The sequence below is a fragment of the Biomphalaria glabrata genome, chromosome 5 (assembly GCF_947242115.1).
Source record: "Biomphalaria glabrata chromosome 5, xgBioGlab47.1, whole genome shotgun sequence".
Lineage (NCBI taxonomy): Eukaryota > Metazoa > Mollusca > Gastropoda > Planorbidae > Biomphalaria > Biomphalaria glabrata.
In genome coordinates, this window is record NC_074715.1 from 31,512,355 (window position 1) to 31,538,070 (window position 25,716).

At 33.3% G+C, this 25,716-nt stretch overlaps 2 protein-coding genes across 7 annotated transcripts in view; one reads left to right on the forward strand and one right to left on the reverse strand.

Annotated features, from left to right (window-relative positions):
* LOC106065499 (uncharacterized) overlaps positions 1-10,756 on the forward strand; it is a 28,613-nt gene extending 17,857 nt beyond the window's left edge. For 4 of the 5 annotated variants that reach the window (XM_056028790.1, XM_056028791.1, XM_056028792.1 and 1 more), the window contains 6 exons: positions 37-183; positions 1,826-2,020; positions 2,247-2,307; positions 2,612-2,645; positions 5,065-5,133; positions 6,930-10,756. In XM_056028790.1, coding sequence (XP_055884765.1) covers positions 37-183; positions 1,826-2,020; positions 2,247-2,307; positions 2,612-2,645; positions 5,065-5,133; positions 6,930-7,187 — 764 coding nt within the window. In that variant the 3' untranslated portion in view covers positions 7,188-10,756. The remainder of the gene's footprint in view (positions 1-36; positions 184-1,825; positions 2,021-2,246; positions 2,308-2,611; positions 2,646-5,064; positions 5,134-6,929) is intronic. The other variant, XM_056028794.1, reaches the window with a different exon arrangement.
* Positions 10,757-12,755: 1,999 nt separating this feature from the next.
* LOC106065486 (uncharacterized) overlaps positions 12,756-25,716 on the reverse strand; it is a 39,195-nt gene continuing 26,234 nt past the window's right edge. For both annotated transcript variants that reach the window (XM_013224331.2, XM_013224320.2), the window contains exons 12-17: positions 21,129-21,273; positions 18,889-19,032; positions 17,924-18,073; positions 16,947-17,034; positions 16,779-16,830; positions 12,756-16,400 (exon numbers count right to left, since the gene is read on the reverse strand). In XM_013224331.2, the coding sequence (XP_013079785.2) occupies positions 15,858-16,400; positions 16,779-16,830; positions 16,947-17,034; positions 17,924-18,073; positions 18,889-19,032; positions 21,129-21,273 (1,122 nt within the window). In that variant the 3' untranslated portion in view covers positions 12,756-15,857. The remainder of the gene's footprint in view (positions 16,401-16,778; positions 16,831-16,946; positions 17,035-17,923; positions 18,074-18,888; positions 19,033-21,128; positions 21,274-25,716) is intronic.

Genomic DNA, 25,716 nt, shown 5'->3' on the forward strand with positions numbered 1-25,716 from the left:
CAATATTTTCATTATTATTAAATATTCTATTTTCAGCTACTTTCCCAACACTCAAAGAAATTAATGTTATTCCTTATGATGAGTCAGCTTGGATTACATGGGAAAAAATTAAGTGCTCCAAGCAAAACAGAATTAGAATCAGAGGCTACATTTTAAAATATTGCTCTCAGAACAGATGCAACAGTAATTCTCTTTCTTTTTTTTACTAATACCAAGAAGTTCATTGCAGGAAACATAAAAAGGACCAAAATGCATGTGTGTAGTCGCTGAATGAACTTTTTTTTGCTGTGTCTGTTGTATTTATGTATATGTTTCTGTTGTGTTGTCTTTATATAAGACAAGAGTCCTTGTAATCACAACAAATTTCCATAAGGATCAATAAAACAGTCTTAGTCTTAGTCTATTACCTCATTATAGGTTGCTGCAGTCTTTTAGTGTATAGGTGTCTTTTGTGATAACATAGTTATATATTTTAAGCAAAATTCAGTACACCTTGTTCATCTATCAGACATTTTTATTTTCTTGTTTTTAAATGGTTAGTTTACTATTCTATATTGTCTCTCTAAGCATTGGTCAGGTTCTTCACTTAAACTTTCAATGTTGGTCACAGAATGTAAAATTTAAAATATGGTTTCTTGGGTGATCAGAACTTTCCTAGTTTCTCTAAGGTTGTATCAGAAACTGTGGTAATGTGGTTGTTTATTAGATATACTGCACTACTTAAACCATATCAGTCTGTTTTGCAAAGAGCTTCACAATTTTTTTTTAATATATGGCTTTCGGAGTCTTTTATTTATTTGAGATTGAATATAAATTTGTGTTGCCAGGTTTTTTTTACTTGGCTATCTTATCTTTTCTTATATATTACAGACTTTGCTTTAAACTCAAAGATAATTATGTCCTACGCATTTCTTGTGTCAATCTAGTCATGCATGTTAATGAATGACTCAAGCTCTGTTAAGTTGTTGGTTTTCCTGGCTGATTAAGGCAACCCATTCCTTTCTCTAATGGAACTAGGGAAGAAGAAACACTTGTACAAATTAGTTCTAGTGTATGAAATAAGAAATATGCCTCTTTGTGTATTTCTGAGTATTTCATTAGGTTTTGTTTTTCTATTTGACAATTATGGCTCAATGTTTGATGTATTATAGCTACTTTACTTTTTATGCTTCTATTCTAAAGTGTCTCTAAGTTTAGTGATTTTACTAATGGTTTTATCTAATCATATTTGAATATTCGTTTGTTATAAATCTCAATGCTATGTTTATATTTGTTCTAGTTTCTTTATGTTTTCTTGGGTTGGGGGATCCCAAACAGAGGAGCCTATTCTAATATATTCTAACTATAAAGGAACTGAGAGCATTAGGGTCAAGATGAAATAAAAAGAAAAATATATTTCAAACCAGACAGGTGCAGATTTCCTGGTTGAGGTAATGCTTATTTTGAAATAGGAAAAGGGAAGATAACTCAAAGGTCAGGCTCATATAAGTTTGCAGAGTTCAAAAATGAAAATCCAAATTGAGATCTCTAGGAAGTTAACATTTCTAATAAAATTTGAATCAGTAATGGGGAAGTTTCTTACTTGATCATAAAGCTAAGTGGACTTCACATGATGACCTCATGACCATTGATTGAAAATGCCAATTCAGATGAAACACTCATGTCACATTAAAGTCATATGACTTTCTAAAATGTATATGCAAGAAATAACTCCAAAAATATTTAAAAACTAAAAATATCTTGACATAAACATATCTAGATACAAAATTTAATTTACTTTTTTTTTTATATTCATCTAATGTATCAACTTTTTCTCTTTGGATAGTCAGTAATGAGATTACTGCAGTCACTATCTCACCAGATGAGTCAAGTTATACAATCACAAAACTAGATCCTGAGACATTGTACATGTTTGCTCTTGAGGTTGAATCTCATGGGATTAACAATTCCATTTCAGAATGGAAAATGTTTTCTACAAAATCCAAGTTTAATAGTTTAACTCTTACCCTCATTATTATTGGTAAATGAGTTTGAAATTAATTTTTTTTTAATTAATTATTCTTAGATTTTTTTCTGGAATAATTGTTATCATTCTACTTTAAATCTCTACACTACAATTTAAAAAAAAAGCACATTTTGGAAATTTATTAAATAGATAATTTTTTATGGTAATCCTAAAATGTTACAGTAATGTTATGTTTTGAAATTAGTAGTGATGTGTCAATATTTTTCTTTTTTTTTAACAGGGATAACCATTGTTGTTTTAAGTTTGATTTTGATACCTATCATTATTTGCAGATTGTGCTTGTAAGTATAAAGTTTATTTCATAATTAATGCTACATTTAAAGTGCATAGTATGTTTTTTTTAAAATAAATCAAGACTACAGTGCAATAGCTAATTAGGTGTAATTATAACATTAACATTTTTGTTACCTTTAACACATTGATTTTAAGCAGACCTAGGCTACATTGAATGAAAATTATTAATTCTCTAACTTAATTTTTTTAAATACAATTTAATGAAGATATATATTGTCCATCATCATATGATTTAGTTTAGATTTTCATAAAATTAGAACTTTATTTACTTGGCAAAATTTTTTTTACCAGGAAAAGCAAGGAAAAAATTTCTGAGCTTATCAAGGTAAGAAAGTTACAATACATCATTGATCAGAAACTGTTTATAAGAAAGTTCCTATACATCATTGATCAGAAACTGTTTCTAAATAGCACTTCATCCAGTATATCTTAAAACACAGATATGTGTGTAACTGTGTATATAACTAGACCTGAACAAAAGTGTGACATCAGACTATGATATCATTAAAATACATGGTCAAATAAAAGCAGTAGCCAATATAAAACACAAAAGAAAAATCTTACTCTAGAATAAATGTAACCTAACACAACTACATCAAGCTGCATTAAACTTTCAACAAACATTCTTATTAGAAAAAGACATTAACCAACCAGTTGATGACCTCTGAAATTTCATTAAAAACTATCTTAAAAGCATTATAGAAAATCATATACCTACTAAATACACAACAAACAAAATAAATAAATGCTGGTTTAATAATAGATTAAAGAAGCTTTGTAAACAGAAGGAAAACCTATATAGAAAATTTAAAGAAACAAAGGCAGAAAGAGTTTATAAAAAGTATATAAAAATTTAAAACCTAACCCAAAAAGTAAGCAGACAGCAGCAGAGTGAATACATAAACAATGTATTATCTAAAGATAACAACAAAAAACTATGGGAATCCAAAAACTATTAGCCAACATCAAACCGAATAAAGCATCTGGACCTGATGGTATTCCAGCTAGATTACTCAAAGAACTAAGCAATGAGCTAGCACCAGTGTTCAAAATACTTTTTCAGGCATCTCTTAACCAGGGTAGAGTACCAAGGGACTGGAAAGAAGCTAATGTCACCCCCCTATTTAAAAAAGGAGAAAAATCTGACCCAGGAAACTACAGACCAGTATCACTTACCAGCATCACATGTAAAATCCTAGAACACATAATATGTAGCTACATCATAAAACCACTTAGACAAACATAATGTCCTTACTCCATACCAACATGGCTTTAGGAAATATAGATCATGGGAAACAAAACTAATAGGATTAATTGATGATATTTCAAAAGGTTTAGATAATAGTGAGCAAATAGATTCTATATTACAAAATTTTTCCAAGGCTTTTGACAAAGTTCACCACCATAGTTTGCTTAAAAAACTAAAATATTTTGGCATTAATGGTCCATTGCATCAGTGGATTAAAGATTTTCTGATAGGGAGAGAACAAACTGTAATAATAAATGGCTCTAAATCAAGACCAATAACAGTAAACTCAGGTGTACCACAAGGAGCAGTCTTTGGTCCACTACTATTTTTAATTTACATAAATGATTTACCAAATTGCATTAGTTCAGGAACAAAAGGTAAGATTATTTGCAGATGATTGCATAATATATAGAACAATAAAAAAAACACAAGACACAGAAATTTTGCAAAGAGAATGAGATGAATTACATAAATGAGAATCAAATTGGAGCATGTCTTTCCACCCACAAGAATGTCAGTTATTAAGAGTAACAAAAAAACTAAAACAAATTGATTCCACTTATTTTATTCATGGTAAACCAGTAACACAGACTAAAAATGCAAAATACCTAGGTGTTATAATAAATGAAAAACTGTCACGGAATCCCTATATTGATGAAACTATAAAAAATCAAACAAAGCATTAGGGTTTATTAGATTAAAATTTCTATAAATCAAATAAGAACATAAAACTAAAATGTTATTTAACCTTGGATAGGCCAATAATAGAATATGCATCCTCTGTTTGGGACCCCTCAACTCAAGAAAACATTAAGAAACTGGAACAGACACAAAATAGAGCAGTGAGATTCATTACAAATGAATATTCACATTTGACTAGAGTAACACCTTTACTAAAATCACTAAATTTAGAAAGCCTTCAGGATAGAAGACTTAAAAGTAAAGTAGCAATTATACATAAAACACTGAACCATAATCTTCAAATACAAAAACAAAATTTAATAAAATACTCAGAAAGACACAAAGATAAATGCACATTCCTCGTTCCATATGCTTGGACAAATTTGTACAAAAGCTCCTTCTTCCCTAGCGCTATTAGAGCATGGAATGGGTTGCCTGAGCTAGCCAGGAAAACCAGTGGCTTGGCAGAGTTTAGGTTATTGGTTAATATGCATGACTAAATGCATGATGCGTAGGACGTAATCATCTTCTTTTTTGAAGTTACGTCTGTATTATATAAGATAGAAGATAAACTGGTTTTGACACCACATTTGAGAAGTGGTTTGACAAACTAAATGTTTTTGGACTTTTCTTTTCATTGAACATTGTATTTTGTTAAGCTTTATTGGTCTATCTTTTTATTGGACTTTGTATTTTGGCTTTATTTGTCTATCTTTTTTTACCTTGTGTTTTGGTTTTATTTGTCTCAAACTTTTCACTATCATTTCAAAGTTGACTCTTTTATATAGAGGTTTTATTTCCTTTTTCAATGAAGGATGCAGCTTGCATGCAACCAATTAAAGAAAGAAACAAAGGGGTTCAGGAGTCTTCAATCAAAGTTGAGGTACTTGATAGAGTTGACTTTCTTTTGTTACAAATCTTATATCAGCTCACTCTCTCTGTATGTCTTGCACATACATTATTTCTCTCTGACTCATTCTTGGTTTCCATTGAAACTGTACACAATTATTTCTTGTACCTAACAAAACATGAATCAATAAAAAAATTAACTGATTAGTTAATTAATTTTTGTTAATTAAATATTCTGTTTGGTATCAAAAAAAGGAAATTAATGCTACTTTTTGAGAGATGTTGTTTTATATGTGGAGTTATCAACCGTCTATAATTACGCCTACCAAAGATGGAAAAATACTCATGCTGGATTGTCTGTACCATCCTCTTGGTACTCAGAAACACTATGCCAGAGTATTATTCTTTGACTTCTCATTCGCTTTCAACACCATCCAACCAAATCTCATGATAAAAAACTGACTTCAATGTTAGCAAACACATGCAAGCATGGGCTTTCAACTTTCTGATGAAATGCCCCCAATATTTAAAAGTGAATGAACATGTGTCAGGCACTGAAGCACAGAAGGGGTGCATTCTTTCACCAGTACTACAGTAGTAAACCAATGACATTGAGAGCCATCAGTTGATACTACCATCTTCCAATTCGCTGCTGACACAGCTATCATCGGCCTTATTGTAATTGATGAAAATCTGTACCATTCAACACTTAAAATTAAAGAAAAGATTGTAGATGGACAATTGTAGTCAAACTGAATTTCCATTTGTTTGGACCAATAAAATAATCTTATCTTTTTTTTATTTTGTATTCATTTTTCATCTCATTTCCCATTTTAATGATCAAGTTGAAATTTTGCACAATTATTTTTAGCCAATGACAATTCATGAATATACTTTTAAAAAATATCCAATTTAGTTAATAAATTAGTGGTACTTAATTAGTTTTGTTTTATATAGATAAGGAAGCTTTATCCTAAAGTATTGAGATGTATGGTAGTGATTTTGTGGTTCTTTACCTTATATAAGCTTTGTTTAAAAAAATTGAGGAAATGTTTCACTAGTTTTACTTTTTTATTATATGGACTTTGTAGACTTAATACAAAAAACTAAGTTTAAGTTATTTATATTTTTGGAGTGTGAAATAGCAAGAAAAACATAGAAAGTACATTGTTAAAAAAACAAAACCTCATTTATACAATTTACAGAGTGCCTCTTTTTTACTTAGTCACTAATAAATGTTAGATAAAAAAAAATGGAACATTTTTTTACCCTGCCACTTTTACTCCCCCCCCCCCCCCCCAACCCCTTTTCTCCTCAGAGAAAGAATTCTGGTTTAGCGAATGAATGGATCTTTTAGACTATAAAATTCCAACAAAAGGCATTATTGAACCATGTCTAGACTTAGAAGATGATGGGCAAAATGTTCCTGAACATCAATTCATTAAACTTTTGAATGAATAATGCTTACATGCTGAAATACTCAAAGATGCATATAGTCTTTTCAAGAACATTCTCTGGCCTAATTTTTTTTTCTCAACTTTAAAAATGTATTATTATTTATTTATTATTATATTAAATTTATTATTATGGTTTTCCCTATGTAGCCAACAAGCTTGTAATTCTATCAAATTTCTAGGAAAATTATAGTTTTTAGAATTGTTTTTGAGATCCATGTCCAGGTTTTTCCACCCACCCACCCAGAAAGTTCCAGGTTCCATGAAATGGAATAGAAGTAGAGTTAAATACAGAAAAAAAAATTAGACTTTACCTGGTTCTAATATTTCACTAATAATATAATTTATTATTGAATTCTTTTTTTTTTATTTCAAGGAGTCCAGTGGTGACAATGAAGATCATCTCAACATTGAGAGCAAGCTGCTTGAAGTTGCAGTAACCAATGATGATCAGTCTGAGCATTGTGAGAATCTGCCCTCTGACAGCAGAAGTCTTTTGTTGAATCCATTAGAACACAAGTCTGAGAAATCTTACCCAGTATATAATGGGAATTTAGGCATTTCCATGATGGACATTAAAAAAACTGAAACCCAACCTAATGCTCAGGACTATTTAACTATAGCCCTTGTATGAATTATGTCTAAATGCTGAGAGACTCCAAAAAAATTAACAGGATGGAAATGAGAATCAATTTGAAGCATTGGAATATTGTAGCTGAGCTTACCATAAGAACTCTTGAAACTTACTAAAAAAAAAAAAAAAGTAGAATGTATACTTAGAAGTTGTTCTTTGACTCCTTTAAAAATATTTTAATTCTCATGATACTTCAAAAATGTGGACCATTATTGTGATTTGAATTTAACTAAAGAAGGTAATACCCACAACTTCAAGCCTAACCTCTTTGGATATAAATACTGGTTATTGATTCATCTCTGTGACATGCACATAAGGCCTTCTTTAGTGGCTGCCTTAAGCATTACTTTTTTTTTTTTTATGAAAGTGTATTACCAACCATGCATTTCTATTAATTATGATTGACATTCATGATTGAGATTGAAATTTTTAAAAATTATTTGATTTCTTGGATTAAGTTAATAGTTTGTATAAAACGATGTATTGTGTTGCTACGTAGCCTTTTGAAAAATTAGCTACTTAGGATGGTGGAACATAACTAGACATTACTCAATCATTTTCTGGGTTAGATTTTTCTCATTTTAAAAATTAATGCATGGTTTTAGCTTCACACTAGTCTCTTTCTTTGTTTGGTCTAAATGCTTTATTAGTTACCTCCCCCTAGGGAAAATGTCCCAATTGGTTTTTGTCTTGTCTGTTGAGGGGAGGTAATTAAGTGATAATCAAAGTTATGGGCTTAAAGTATGTGTTTGGGGGCATTATAAAGTGGGCCTTATAATAACAGATACTAAAATTTACAAATCAAAGATTTTAATATGGGAGTGTTAACTTACCATTCCATCATAAGTTAGAAAAAAAGGGTAGGTTCCTTGATAAAATAATATATATAGCCTAGGAATATACGAACGGGTGTAGCCACTGGGTAATGCTAATATATGTACATACATATCGAATGCTATTTCATCTTCTCTGATTAATTTTATTTGAACATAAAGTAGGAATTGATTTTTTTTTTAAACATTTTATGTTTTTTTTGTTATGTATTCTTATTTTCATATCACTAAAATGTAAGTGTGCATTCTTGAAAATATAAAAGCTACTTTTTTTTACCTGAAATTATGATGATATATCCAAGCAACAGAGTGTAATTGTAAACTTGCATTATCTTTTTTTGCTTTTGTGCCTATTTAAAGATAACTGATTCTTTTCATTTTTTTTACAATCATGTCTCTCCAGTTTTTGTTTTTTTTAACTTCATTTAAATTTTATAGGATTCAGAAGCACTTAATCAAATCAATACTTTTGCCTTTGTTTCATCATGTTTTACTATGTTCTCTTTTAATAGTGCTATGTTTTATTTATTGTAAAAAGTTTATTGTAAAATGTTTTACAAGTTTCAAATGTTCCTTTAGAGTTGAAGATAATTTACTTCCTAGTCCAAACTTCCTGCAGGATGGAAGATGGGAGTGGGCAGGGAATGAACCCGGGACCATCAATAAGTCCCAATGACAGTCCAGCATGCAAACTGCATGGCCAGGCAGCCATCCAATTATAATGTTGTCTTTAATGAGTACATTGTAACTTTTAATGCTCATTCTGGAGCTATCTGCTGAGTTTTGGTTTAGTGTTTTATAACTATTTTTTATAAATAAAAGCTTATTGCTACAATTTCAATAGTTGGGCATTTATGAATGTATCCAAAGCTCAGAATATTTACAATTGCATATTTACCGTACAATAATTGCCTTTATTAATCAAAGATACATCAAGGTGTATCTTGACACTTTGGTGTAGCCCTATTGTTTGGGAAGTTTTTGTAAGGTTGTTATTGTCGGTAGTAGATCTAACTATAAAATGCTTTCAATTACATGCATCTCAAATAGCCGCTTACAAGCAGTCCAACTTCTGACCTTCATGTTCGGCTCAGATATTGGGCCAGGGGGAACAGTTTTCACTAACAGGAGGGTAGGGGCAAAGGTGAAAAACTGGTGCCTATATCAGTAAGCTTCGGGCTGTAGAGGCTTGTTAGCCTTGGCTGACTATCCACCTAGCCAAAGGAAAACCTCTGCTGCCTTGCAGCTATACCCAAACATGGGAAAGTCTTCAAAAGTCAAGCCTGAGGAAAAATCAGGTGCTCCTGTATGGGCAAAAAAAAAAAGTTTCTGGATCATTATTTACTAATTATTCACCTAAAGATGGCAAATCAAGAATGTTTTCCTTTCCATAATTTTCTGTTTTAAACATAATATTAGATTAGAAATGACATATAGATCAATTAAGGAAAAGATATTTCTATAGAAGTCATAGTAATGATTTCTAACCTATACACATCTTCTTTAAGAATTCTTTGTTCAAGTTGTTTGAATCAATGGTCTAGAATATTTTACATGTATTTGTTTCATGATTCTTAAAGATTGCCAAACTGTAACGATCTGATCTCATCATTATTTACTACCAACCATACACAAAGGCCCCGGGATAGACATTTGAGACCAAAAGAAAATCCACTGCCGAAGACATAGGGGGCAGAAATAAAATCAACTAAATTGATCACTAGCGGACAATGGTTATGTCTGTGCTTAATGTGGCAAAATATGTAGGTCACAAATGGGGTTGTGTAGTCAAGGGAAATACTAAATTCCTCTTTAATCATCAGACTTAAAGACAAGCCTTAGTATTACTATAGTTAATTGAAGACATGTTTTTATGTTCTCAACATCATCCATTGCTAAAATTAAATATGTTACACTCGTTGCTTTCTTACTGAAACATTCCTTTCAATGTGCATATTTCATGGTTTTCTTATAGGATAGAAAGATAGTAGGTTTTGTTTGAAGTTCTACTTTGCTAGTAATTTGTATCACTTGCATGTATATCTCTATTTTTACTGTTCTAGAGGGACAATTGTAGTCAGACTGAATTTCCATTAGTTTGGACCAATAAAAACATCTTAAGTATTATGCAATAAGTACATCACTTTAAGAAATGGCAGGAAAATTTAATTTATCAGCATTTGAATTATTTATTTTAAACATTTATGTTTGCATGAATCTGAGAATCTAAGAATGAAAAATTATTTTATGTATTAGTTTAATTTTTTAAAATGGGTTTATTCGTATGTTCACCTTTGTCTTACTTCTTGAATAGCTTATGGTTGTTTATATTTGTCATGTCATATATGCAACAGAACATTTGAATTTTAAAACACCATCCAATGTGTTTAATGTTATCTAATCAAGTATGCAATCTATTCTACAATGTTTCATGTCATCATTTGAAGTGTTATGATTCATTGTGCACAAGTGAATGTTTGTCTTCTTTTCTTCATTCATAGCATAAGTAATACATGCATAATGTATGCCTTGAAATAAAATAAAAAAGTATTTTTGTCTCCTTGACATTGTAATGATGTTAACTTTTAAATTAATTTGTTTTGTTTCTTTTGAGTTTCTGAAGACTTGCAAAATCAAAAAGTTAAACTTAATTGTAAGTTTTAAAGTTTCCATGTAAGGTTACATGTAACCAAACAATACACATTTAGAAAATGTCCCAAATGAAAGTAATTAAACTAAAATCAGGTGGGAAATGAAGGATGTGTTTATTAAAAATGACACAAAAACTTGTGATTTTTTTAAAATGTGTATACAATTTTATTGTTTTATATAAAAATAAATTTGAGATAATTGGATTTTCACATAGATAAAAATAACTTCTTTATATCTTCAAGAAGCAACAAAGGAAGTGTAGAAAGTAAAATTCAGTAAATACACAACTTAATGTATGCAAAGAATTCCACATAAAACAAAAGTTGAGCTCACCAAGCTTCAGACATTTAGGCACAAAACAAAATCACAGGTGGTATACATCAACAAAACTGTTAGAATGCAAACAATTGTGATGAACAAACACACAGTTTCATCCCAATCAGTATAATAATTTAATGTGTTCCAGATCAGAGCTAAACAATTGATTGTGTTAGCTCAAGTGACAATAAAGCTGCACTTCAAGTGCTTGGTGGGAAGAGATATAAGAAAGACACATTATCATTACATGACCCCAAGAAACTAAAAGTATGTAGCAAGTGTTGTTTTTTTTTTACACTTTTGTTAGCCTATATTTAAATCTTAATATTGGATTTTTAAAATATTTTTTTTAATTGAAATTCTTCAAAATATATTTAAATACCTCTGTACATTTAATTAAAAAAAGAAAGGTTTATACTAATGTTAAAAAAATATATATCTATTGTGGCTAACTTATTTTTTAAATTGGTTTGGAGTAAACAAATGTATTTACAACATGTAAAATATAATGAAGTATTGTTTGGTTTCAAATAGAGTAAAAATTAAATCTTCCATTTATGTACAACAAAACCAACCAAAAAAAAAAAACAAGTTTGAAATAATAAAGGTCAAATAGGATGCAAATGAATGCCAATAAATTAAAAAAAAAAAGAAATTTCCCACATTTGATAAATTTGAACTACAAATATGTTTGAGTTCTTTGGCTATTTACAAAATTGTACATCAAGTTATATATATATTAAATTTTGTTCACTTATGATACAGCCAAGAAAAATAGATTGTTCTCAATGTTTGGCTCTAACTTCTATGATTTATAAATACAGCAGCAGTAGAGATTTGTGGAAGATAATTGAAGATATTTTCTGAGGTCAAATATCTTTCAATATCACTTAACAGAATTTTATAAACATAATATATTTACAACAATTTACATTTCAATCAAGTAAACTTTTTTTTGTCAACAAAAAGGGAACACATTTCTGGGGGCAAATAAGGACAAATAATAGCAATTGAAAATGATTTAATCATAACCACAATGCAATAGGAAAATTTCACAGCAGATGTACATCACATTCCAATGAATGTGTGTTGTATTAACAAACAACACAAATCAGATTCAGATCTTTATTGAGACTGTTAATGTGCATTACTTAATCCAGTAGTAAAGTTTTTTGTCCTAAATAGAACTAGTCAATGAAGAACATGAAACTGCTACACAGAATGTTCATTTCTTAGAATGCCAGTTGAATTTGAATGAACTCTGAGAATACATTTCTGACATTCTAAGCCTGGATTCTAGAACTTTATACTTGCTATTATTTTTATTTTTAAGTATCTGATAAATGCTTCATCACATTCTGACAAATAAATATGATACAAATACATTATTTTAATAGCGTGGAAGAACATGGAATAAATAAATTAGGCAGTCAGATACACTGAGACATTGTGAAAATAATTTGTAGTTCACAAAGAAATAATTATCCAATGTCAGTTTTGTTTTTAAAATTGTCTCTACAAAAGAACTGATGTAACATAATCTTCACACGGGACATAACAGACACATGATGTTCACTTCCTAGTAGTTGTAATGTGCTTAGATCTAGATCTGTACATTGTTCAGCAAATGTATAGCCCTCAGAGAATTGTCATTCAATGGATGAGATGATATGGAATGGATCCGATTGGCTGGAACTTGTGTTAGAGAAATATTATGAGACTTGTAATCTGATTGGTTTAATTCATTAGAAGTTGCATATTGGCCTTCATTAGTTATAATACAAGAACTGGAATGTATCCGATTGGCTGGAACTTGTGTTAGAGAAATATTATGAGACTTGTAATCTGATTGGTTTAATTCATTAGAACTTGCATATTGGCCTTCATTAGTTATAATACAAGAACTGTTTTCTGAATTATTGAATTCATTGGTACTTAAGGATTGGTCCATGTTAGGCACTTCATCAAATTGTGTGCTATTTACTTTGTGTAATTTTTCAGGTTTTATAAACTGATCTAAATTAGGCAATTCATCAAATGAGCAGTTTTCTAACTGGCTTAACTTGTTGACAGGAGGAGTGTGTTTAATCAGATTAACTTCATAATTTTGCTTATTTAATACAGCTATGACAATCTCTCGTGTGTTCACTGGATCACTGTTCATATTATTCTCACTATGTTCTGAAGAAATTGTTAGTAAAGTGACCTCAGTTTGTCTCATGTAGTCAGTACAATCAATACAACTTGCATCATGGTTTAATGGTCTAGTTTCAGGAGTTTCTGCTTCAATGTAGGCATTACAAGTATCCCTATTAGTGGACTCACTGTCTGTTGATGTTTGGCTTAACAAAATATCTTGCTCAGTGAATGTAACATAATCTTTACATGCATCAGCATGACAGATATCTGCTTTGGGTAAACTTTGTACTTCTAACTCAACACAGCTTTGACCACATGTCATAGATACACAAGAAGCATCAGAATAGTCAAGATTACCTGGAGTAAATTGGCTACTTTCCATAATGTCTTTATGTCTGGAGATTTCAACAACCTAAATATTGACAACACACTGTCAAACTATTGCCAGTATGTCTCCCTCCCCACAAGGCAGGGCAGAACGCTCGACAAATGCTACGTAAACATTAAGCAGGCTTACAAATGTAAAAGTTTGTTCCCACTTGGAGAATCTGACCATGTATTACTCCATCTTATACCAAATTACAAACCTACTCTTAAAACTACAAAGAGAGTTATAAAAACGGTCAAGATGTGGTCTGAAGAGGCTGTAGAAAAACTACGAGGATGCGTTGAGAAAACTAACTGGGAAATCTTTATTGAGAACTGTCCAGACATAAACGAACTAACAGAAACTGTTACCTCATATCTATCATTCTGCGAGGAGTTAACAATTCCAACAAAAACAATACAAGTCTATGGAAACAATAAGCCCTGGATGACCAAAAAAATCAAACACCTTATTACTGAAAAGAAAACAAAGTATAAGGCTAGCAACGAAGAGTTTATAAATGCTAAAAATAAACTGAGAAAAGCAATAATTGAAGGGAAAAAAACATACAAAGAAAAAATTGAGAATTTCTTTGCAAAGAACAACTCAAAACAATGCTGGGAGGGATTAAAGAAAATAACAGGCTGCGCCTCAAAACGAAAACAAATTTTAGTGGCTGATGATGAGAAATTCGCCAACGAACTAAATTATTTCTATTCTCGTTTTGACAAAGAAGATTTTGTTGAACTACACAAAGAACTTTTCAACACTCTGTCCAAAGGAAAACAAGAGCCCTACGTCAATTTTGTAACGGAGGATGAAGTGACATTGTTATTTAAGAGAGTAGACGTAACAAAAGCTTGTGGACCGGACAAAATTAGTGGCAAGCTGATCAAGCTATGTGCGGAGCAAATTTCTTCTATCTTCTGTCATATCTTTAACCAGTCATTGCAAACGTGCGTAATTCCAAACATCTGGAAAACTTCAGAAATCATACCAGTGCCTAAGAAACCAAAAATAGATTGCTTAAATGATTTCCGCCCAGTAGCACTAACACCTATTGTTATGAAATGTTTTGAAAAATATATTCTTAAACAACTTGTAGCAAAAGTCAATAACAGCCTAGACCCTCACCAATTTGCATACAAAGCAGCTAGAGGAACTGAGGATGCCATTCTATTGCTTTTGGACCAGCTTTATAAGCATCTCGATATACCCAAAACATATGCACGAGTCCTCTTCGTAGATTTCTCCTCGGCTTTCAATACCATACAGCCACATCTAATGATAAACAAACTGAGTAACTTAAATGTAAGCCCTTACTTGCAAGCATGGGTTCTAAACTTTTTAACCCAACGGCCCCAGTATGTTAAAGTCAACAACACCAAATCGTCAACTCGAGTACTATGTACGGGTGCTCCACAAGGTTGTGTACTTTCTCCTGTGCTATACACTCTTTACACTAATGACATAAGAAGCATCTATGACTCAGTTAAACTCATTAAATTCGCTGATGATACTGCCATAGTCGGTCTTATTTCAGGAGACGAAACTCAGTATCGAAGCTCGATAGAAGAGTTTACAAACTGGTGCACCGACAACTTTCTAGAACTAAATGTAACAAAAACTAAAGAACTTATAATAGATTTTAGAAAGAAAAAACAAACTATACGTGAACTGCAAATAAACACTACATCTATAGAACAAGTAAAGGCATATAAATATCTAGGCATTATCATCAACAACAAGCTTTCATGGGAAGACCACCTTGGAACTCTGACAAAGAAAACAGCCCAGCGACTCTTTTTTCTATACAAACTCAACAGTTTTAAATTAAACAAGAAGATCCTTGAGACATTTTACGGCGCGACAGTACAAAATCTGCTAACATACGGAATAAGTTGTTGGCAAGGCAACGCCTCATCTAAACTGTTGCAACGTCTAGAAAACATCATTAAAAAAGCATCAAAAATTACACTCACAACATTACCACATTTAAAGGAACTTTTTGAACAAACGTGCCTAAGAAAAATCGAAAAAATCTTGGAAGACAACGGCCACCCGCTCCATCAGAACTACGCCAGGTCGTCGCGAAGTGGGCGACTGCTGTCAATCAAAACAAGAACGGAGCGGTACAAAAACTCGTTCGTACCTCACTCGGTCAGACTCTATCACCGCCACTCATTGATCAGGGAACATGAAATGCACCAAGATACCTGTGTGTAGTCGCTGAATGAACTCTTTATGTTGTCTGTTGTATTTATGTGTATTTTTCTGTTGTGTTGTCTTTATATGAGAAACGAGTCCTTGTAATCACAACAAATTTCCGTAAGGATCAATAAAGCAGTCTTAGTCTTAGTCTTAGTCTTCATTCCTTATTTCATAATGCTGAGTTGGACAATCATCATATACACCAAACTTGATGCTGTTATTGAGTTTCTCATCTGTGCTTGATCCTGCCTGGTGACCAATAACCCCACTAGAAATGTCTCTTTCATTGACTATAAAGTCCATTTTGTCAAACTGCTCATTCCCCTTGCATGAAGGTTTTACGTTTGTCTCTAAGTCCCTCATAATGAAGTTTGGTAATTTCTGTCTTTTCTGAAGTTCATTCTCCCACTGAATTCTATCAAAGCTAGTACTTGAAATCACAGAGTATGATGGTGTTGGGTCAGCTGTAGGTAAGCAACTAGTTGGAGGGTTGATGCTGTTGAGTAAATCTTCCACAAGTGAAGTATGAGATGGTTGAGACTCCTCACTCATTAAACCCTCATGCTTTGGTGCATGCAGTGACAACATTAAAGGTTTACTGACATCTATTTGAGGATCAGGATGCCTCATAGATCTCAAACTCTTGTTATCTTCCCCAGAAGAATGTTCAGATATTAAATCTGTCATGCTATCCTGAGAACAAACATCGATAAACATTTATTATTACCTGGAGCAAAGTAATATTTCAATGATACTCGAAACTCTGTTAGCCTAATAGATTTGTAAAATCACTTATAAATAAAAACACAAATTTCACTAATTCACTAAGCACAATCAATAAATATTTTGAGTTTAATAAAGAATTCAACCATGAAACAAAATTAAATCTTTTAAAAGTTAAAATCAACTCAGTTGACTTTTACATCAACTGCCCCATAGACACGATCTGAAAGGGGAACATTTCTTTTTTTTATAGTAAACTCCAAGACTAAATGACAGGAAAAAAAGGTAGCATGCTCATATGCCATGTGCTTGGGACTTTGATCTACAAATAGCTCTACTTTTGTTTACCTCATCAGTTTTCATTAATTTCTTTGCCTTTTGATGTCCTCTCCAGTTCAACCTGGTGATAAAGAAAAGTAGAGAAAAAAATCATGCAAATCTTTATATTTAGTATAACTCTGTTTAATGTTAGATAAAGTAGCCAATGGTTTCAGCTAAGTATCCAAATTAAATTACCTAATACACCAAAACAAAGCAAATATCAACAGAAACACAATGACAATCACCACTAATGGTACTGTTCTTTCTAAAATGGAATTCTCATCTGTGAAACAAAACATTATAATGAATCAAATCTATAAAAAAAAAAAATTTAAAACGTTAACTAGATGTATCTTTACAATAGAGTTAACTGATCTTTTTACAAAGCTTATTTCAACTCCATCTCTCTGTCTGGTTAAAAAGTTTGTACAAAAATTATTTCTCCAACACCCAATCTCGGATCAAGCTGAAATTTTGCACATTTATTTTTTACCTGACAACACAAGAATTAATTTAAAAAATTAACCAACTATGTACTTGACTAAAGTTGTGGTATAAGATGAATTAGTCCCCTTTATAGGGTTAGCCCATCAGGAAGAGGAGGCATTAGTTACAAGTTCGAGTTCATGTAGTCCCCCCTTTTTTTGTATATGTTTATAAAGACCAATTACGGTAAAATCCACCCAGATATCCATTTCTTCTCCCCCCCCCCCAACCCATTATCCAAATTAGGAAAATATAAAAAAAAGCATTTAAAAAATTGATCTGGATAGTGACATTTTGATGAAATATTCCCAAGTAAAACTGTAATCCAAGCTATTGAAATTCAATTTCCAATTGAATTTAAAGAGAACAATCACAAATAATCTTTATTTTTAATTTTAAGTAAAAAAATATCAATTACAAAAAATCTTTTTTTTTTTTTTATTAATGCATTTAATGCATGAATATCTTCAATTAATATACATATTAAATGACAACTAGACACCTAGTCAACACAACAAAAAGCTGAGCTCCACAAAGCAAAATTTATCTGATACTTCTTTCATGAGGAGTTACATTTAGAATTAGTCACTTAAAGCATATGACTAATTAGCTAACTGCACTTATATTGTCAATTACCCATAAAATTCCTGTATAGGTCAAAATAAAAATTATGAATACAAACATACCATTCCTGTACTCATGAGTCACAAATGTCTTCCATTGAGACAATGGTCCAGTTCTATTTCCAACTTGAACACACATAGAGATGTTATACGATCTATCCACTTGAAGATTTTTTAGTGTGTAAGATGATAGAGTACTGACAATTTTAGTGTCTTAGGAAAAAATAACATGTGTAATAAATAAAAAGACAAGTAAGTACCAATCATATACAATGCTCAGTTAAATAAATTAATACAGTTGCAACAAAGTAATATGTGCAATCACATTTAACAATCCCAAGATCAGGACTCAAACCTAAGATGTTCAGTTATTTTCTTTTCCCCTTTCAGACCTTGTGGTCTATAGTCATCTGTTTCTGTGGCCTATGGTTAACGAGGGTGTCATGTGGCCAGCATTTACTTTACTTTTCCCCAACTAATGTCAGGTTCCCAGAGAAATAAAAAATCCCAGTCTTCACCAGGATTCAAACCCGGAACCCCCAGTTCAGAAGTCAAGCCCTTTACCGCTCAGCCACTGCACCTCCAAGATGTTCATTTAAGTAAAGCAAAATCCACCATGTGAGAGTCAAAAATAATTTATATACTGACTTTTAACAGTCACTAAATAAAGGTTTGCCAAAAGTACATAATTAAAACTCATCAAAGCAAGCTCCTCTTTGTTTTCAGAGACATCCTCAGACCCAAAATGTGCAAAGAGTCGTGTTCTAAAAACAAGTAGTCAGCACTGGTGGCAATGTTAGTGACAGCTTCAATAAGTTATGCCTATTAGTGATATTACTATGTAATTTTAATTAACTACTTGCAAAAAAAATATACTACCTTTTTAATGAATGATAACACCCTTCAGAGACACTTTTGTTTCAATTCTCTTATGCATAGCTCAACTTCTATACAATTTTGTCAATCATCATCTAATGGAAAGAACTACTAATTTGAAAAGAGAGAAACTGATGTAGAACTTTACTTACCATGACAGTCTGTCACCAAACAGTAAACCACAACATAACTAGTCACTTTATAATTGTACTTTTTAGAGCATGGCATCTTTTCCCAGGTAACAGTTACTGATTCTTTGGCGACACTCACTTCAAATGTTGGTGCATCAAGAGAAGCTGGAGAAATAGTCAATGCAATTAAAATATGTACCATGCACTATAGGGGAGGTAAGAGTGAAGTGGAGCAGACACTACTGTCTGAACTGGGCACTATGGGCTATTGATGTCTGTCAGGTGGGTTAACAGTTGTTTATCTAGGGGATGACCTAATTGCATTGATTTCCCAGGTTCCCCACCTCAATAGTATAAAGCAAAAACCCAAAAAAATAATAGCATATAAAACTATGACTTACCTGAACATTGAATAAATGTCATTCAACTGAACAGTTAGTGAATAAACAACAATTTGTTCAACATGAACAATTTTCTAATAATAACCTGATTGCAAATTAACAAGATATTTCAATGTATACCAATCAATGAATCATGGTGGTTTAACATTGCATTGATAATTGTACAAATAACACATCAATAACACACCTTCCACATGCACACTGCATCTCGGCACCCTACAGATCGGCAGCTTCATACGCAACAAACAACGCTAGCTAAAGACATGGCTACTGGGGTGAGAAGACGACACTCTTCCCATAGCCCCAAGCCTAACACCCTTAAACAAAAGAAAACCTAGATCTAGCGATGCCGCTACATCAAATAACTTTTCATTAGCGACACCCATACTGAAAGATCAGCCTACTTACTAAAACTATGAACTTACGTACCCTTAAAACGGGGAAACAGAGAACTGTAACGTAACCAGCTAAAAAGGCTCTCTCCACTGCAAAAGCAATACGGGAACTAAGGGTGACGTAACCACACACAATATTCTTGACAACAAAACTTTTCAATATCTTCATTGAAAGAATAATGGAAGATGCTCACGAGAGCTATGAAGGTAATGTAAGCATTGGAGGAAGAAGAATTACTAACTTGCGCTTCGCAGAGGACATTGATTTTTGTTTACATGATAAAAAGGGTGACACGTTAAATAAGAATAAAATTTATTGTCATTAAAAAATTTAAAAATTCAACATCTATAGATATAGAGCTAAAGTAAATATAGTTTTTGTGTGTTAAAGTAAATCAATAAGATAGGCTATTGATCATGGGTACAGAAGATGATCCATTGATTTGTACTGCTGTGCAATGTTTGTAATTTTCTTAGCCAGTGACGCATATTTCTTTTTTGCACATTCCTCAGTGCCCACACTAGCCTACTAAACTGATGTCTTGTGCATCAAACTATCCTTACATAGACCATCTAGGAATTGCTGGATGATGGAATGAGAATAGAGATTGGAGGGCGTGATGCCAAACTTGCACAGCAATGTTTGTTTGTGCAACACAGACGATTGTGTCCAAGAATTTATTCCATCTATTTGGAGGGAAAAAAAACTGAAGCATAATTATCTCGTCTGCACACAGTCTGTGACCATATGCATGTGTATGCTAGAAATAAGCTAACAGATTCCACATGATGTGGTGGCATGGGCTCAGTGAATAATTTCAAGGAATTCAAATAGGCCAGAGTTGGAAAACTACTAACCATTCCATGTAACTTGTCACTGCAGTCATAATCACTTCTCATGCCCCAATTCATTAACTTTATGTAATACAGCTTAACAGAAGTGAAAATAACATCCTGTAGTCTACATGTCAGAAACATCTCTTGAAATTCTGTCATGACAGCTTTCTTAAAGTCTGTCACAATAATTTCTGGAGCTGCATTAGGTAAAAGTTCTTAATTCCAGGATAGATTTGCCTCTACTACTTAATGTGAGCTCCAGAGAAATTTCTCTGACAGTTCGGGAGTCACACATCCTATAAATGTATTTGACAGAAATTTCAAATCTAAGATTGAATCCATGTTATGGACTTGTAGATGTGATGTATAAATATATTTAGTGTTACTGTTGGTAATATAAATATAAAAGAGAATGTAATGAAATTGTGAATGGTGAAGTATATTATTTTTTATCAAATCTCTTTTTGCTCTGTCAGTTTTTGGATTGAGTTATCCCCCCACCAGAAATCTCTAATTTTAGCTCCAGGCATAGTCCATATTCAACACTTTCAATTACTTAAGATAGTTCATCAATTGTAAATAAAAAAGTATTAAGTGCCCATCAAAAATTACACTAGGACATACTCACCATTTACATTGTAGATACATTCAGTCCAGAAAATAGGAGATGTTATGTTGTGAGTGAATGCTATTCCAACCTTGATATGACTTTGGTTGTAGGGAATCAAAAAACTGTTTATGTTTTGTTCCATATGCTTCCAGTGTAGCTCTTTCTGAAATAATAAATCAACTAAACAATCTGAAAAGTCAACAAAAAATACAAAATGAAATAAAAATGAAACTATTAAACTTTTTTGCAATACTACCACATTGTATAAAAAAAAAACACATGCTTCTACCGGCACAGAAAAACCTAAACAATGAACAAAATATGCATTAGGTTCTCACAAACACAGTTTCAACATTTAAACTCAACTAAGTTTCATTGAATATTTCCCTCAACTTAACTTTAAACCCCAGACTTTCACCTCAGAAGACAACTAGAATGATGTAGTAATGACAAAATAAACACATTGATACTTTTGGAGGATAAAATAAAGAAACAGAAAACAAGATAACAATGGGAGCTTGTGTTTCTCATGATTTTAACCATTGCCATTGTAGGTCCATTTTTTGGTAAGTAATGCAGGTTTTTATATTTTTGAGTACAAGGATGGTGGGCATGGTGGCTGAAAGGTAAAGTGCTTGACTCCTGAGGTGAAAGTCTGGGGTTTAAATCTCAGTGAAGTTTTGAATAAGAGGTACTTATAGCACATACATTTACTATGTTTAAAATAACGTTACTAGAGGTCTACTATTGCAACAAAAAGTTATATGAAACCTTCATGTGTGGATATTAGAAACTATGAAGTAAAAACTATCAATCATCTTCCTCCATACAAAAATGTACATTTAAAACAGGATTGCCTACAATGTTGAGCCCATGAAAATAATTCCCACTCTCCTGACATTGTACAATATCCTGCTTAGCCAAACCTGATAGTATGACCAGCATAAACTTTTTGTTTTTACATGTAATAAGAAATACAAATAAATGATTCATTGCACCACAACTATTTAAAAACACAAAAACTAAACAAAAATATGTGTACGTGTGTACAATGCTATTACTAAGATTTGTACAAACAAAAGTTCATGTAACAAGAAATAGTTGTGTATGTGTATGTGTGTACAATGCTATTTATATTCAGGACATGACAAGGAGCACATTGGTGGTGTAGGAATCATCATGTCTAAAATAGCAGCTTCAGCGTTAATTGCTTGGAAGCCGATCAGTGACCGCATCATTACAGCTCGACTCCAAACAAAGCAAATTAAAGTCACTACCATCCAAGCTTATGCCCCTACAGAGGATGCAGAAGATACCATCAAAGATCAGTTCTATAATCAACTACAAACCACTCTTGATGAAACACCTACTCACGACCTAATTCTACTGATGGGAGATTTTAACGCCAAAATCAATCCCAACCGAACTGGCTTTGAATATGTAATGGGACCATATGGCTCTGCAGAAAACATCAGTGATAATGGCGAGCGTTTGATTTCTCTCTGCGCATCCAACAGCCTTTCAATTGGAAACACATATTTTAAGCACAAACAAATACACAAAAAAACATGGCGATCACCAAATGGGGAAACCTTCAACGAGATAGATTACATTTGCATCTCCAAACGATGGAGGTCATCTCTGTTAGACGTGCGGACCCGCAGAGGAGCTGATATCGGCTCAGACCACTACCTTGTCAGTGGCAAATGTAAGCTCCGATTGAAACGCCAACCAAAACGAGCCACACGACCCCGCCCATTTAATGTAGAGAAGCTTAAAGACGGCAATACTGCAGCACAATTCCAATTGAAACTAACGAACCGCTTTGAGGCTCTTGCAGATATATTGACCCTTGAAGAAGAGTGAGCCAACTTCAAAGATACCACTATTGGGTGCGCAGAAGAAGTTATCGGAAGGAGGCGAGGTTCATACAAGGAACGGTGGATACAAGACAGAAATTGATAGATGAGAGGAAAGAGGCCAAACGTAGACGAGATCAGAAAAATGAAACACAGGATCGCAGCCTAGCGGAAGAAGCCTATAGGGAAGCAGATCTGAAAGTAAAGAGAAGCTGTCGGCAAGATAAACGGGACTGGATTGAGCAGAAGGGACAAGAGGCACAAGCAGCTGCAAGCAGAAATGACACAAAAACCCTCCATCGTATTGTCCGAGATCTCACTGGAGCAAAGAGTGGACATGGGGCACCAATAAAAGACAAGCAAGGCAAAACTTTGTTAACGAAAGAAGAACAGGATGCAAGATGGGTAGAGCACTTTAAAGAGACCCTTAACCAACTGTCGCCAGACATAACTTACATATTCAAGGACCCCTCTCCAGACAATGATCTCAAGGTCAAGACAGACCCAATAACTGCTGAGGAGGTTACCATGGCCATTGCAGTGCTAAAGAATAACAAAGCACCAGGACTAGACATGATATCAGCAGAAATGCTAAAATATGGGGGACAGTGCATTGTTAACAGAATGACTGATCTCTTAAATCTCTGTTGGCGAACTTCAAAAGTCCCAGAGGACTGGCAAAAGGGAGTGATTGTAAAGCTTCCAAAAAAGGGCAACTTGGCAGACTGTAACAACTGGAGGGGCATTACTCTCCTCTCTGTCCCAGGCAAAGTTTTCAGCACTGTTTTGTTGAGACGGCTTCAACAGTCTGTAGATGAAAGGCTCAGAGAAGAACAAGCAGGTTTCCGAAGAGGCAGATCATGTACAGAGCAGATTTTCGTTTTACGAAATATCATAGAACAAAGTTTTGAGTACCAACAACGGCTAACGATCAGTTTCGTGGACTTCAAAAAAGCGTTTGATAGTGTCCACCGAGAATCACTATGGAAAATAGTTAGAGAATACGGTATACCAGAAAAATTCGTCCAGATCCTACGACACCTTTACAGTCAGTCTAGTTGCTGCATTAAAACAGAAGAGGGAACAACAGAGTTTTTTACAATCGAGACAGGTGTGAGACAGGGGTGCATCTTATCTCCCTTCCTTTTCCTTCTAGCCATCGACTACATAATGAGGAGAGCAATGAACCAGACTGCCTTTGGTATTCCGTATTCCATGGCATGAACAACTCCGATTGACGGACTTGGACTTTGCTGATGATGTTGCACTACTCGGGGCTACAAATAAATGCATTCAAGAAATGACGGGGAGCCTAGACAGAGAGGCACCCAAAATTGGCCTCCGCATAAACTTGGATAAGACTAAAATTATGCGAGTGGGATATAAGGCAAAGGGTGTCCCCGTCAGACTTGGCGAGTCAAAGCTTGAAGAGCTGGACAAGTTCACGTACCTTGGCAGCATCATAACAAATGATGGAGATGTTTACCATGATGTAGCGTGCCGAATAGGAAAGGCAGGGAGCATTTTCCAAAGGCTGCAGCCTATTTGGACTAGCCAAGCCATTGGACTCGAGACAAAAATACACCTTCTCAACACAATCGTCATTCCAACTGCTACATATGCATGTGAGACGTGGAAGTCATCTGTCAAAATTGAGAAAAGACTAAATGTGGCTCAACAGAGATGGCTGAGACGGATTTTGGGAGTCAGTTACACAGACCGGATCTCAAACAAGGAAATCCTTTGCCGAACTGGGAGTCGAACACTTAGTGAGGTTGTGACTGTGTGAGCGTCGCATGAGGTTTGCGGGACATGTTCTACGTCAAAATGAATTACGCACACCAAGAGTTGCGATAACATGGAAGCCAAAACGAGGAAAGCGTAAACAGGGACGTCCTCGTATTACCTGGCGACACACCTTCATGGAGGACCTCAGAACAGTGGACACCAGATGGGAAGAGGCTTCAGACATTGCCAGTGACAGATCATTATGGAGACAGCTTGCCGCCCAATGCGCCGAACGGCGCGGGAGGACCTAAGTCTAAGTCTAAGTAAGTAAGTACAATGCTATTACTTAGATTTGTGCAAACAAAAGTTCATGCAACAAGAAATAGTTGTGTATGTGTATGTGTGTACAATGCTATTACTTAGATTTGTACAAACAAAAGTTCCTGCAACAAGAAATAGTTGTGTATGTGTATACAATGATATTACTTAGATTTGTGCAAACAAAAGTTCATGCAACAAGAAATAGTTGTGTATGTGTATGTGTGTACAATGCTATTACTTAGATTTGTACAAACAAAAGTTCATGCAACAAGAATAGTTGTGTATGTGTATGTGTGTACAATGCTATTACTTAGATTTGTACAAACAAAAGTTCATGCAACAAGAAATAGTTGTGTATGTGTATGTGTGTACAATGCTATTACTTAGATTTGTACAAACAAAAGTTCCTGCAACAAGAAATAGTTGTGTATGTGTATGTGTGTACAATGCTATTACTTAGATTTGTACAAACAAAAGTTCCTGCAACAAGAAATAGTTGTGTATGTGTATACAATGATATTACTTAGATTTGTGCAAACAAAAGTTCATGCAACAAGAAATAGTTGTGTATGTGTATGTGTGTACAATGCTATTACTTAGATTTGTACAAACAAAAGTTCATGCAACAAGAAATAGTTGTGTATGTGTATGTGTGTACAATGCTATTACTTAGATTTGTACAAACAAAAGTTCCTGCA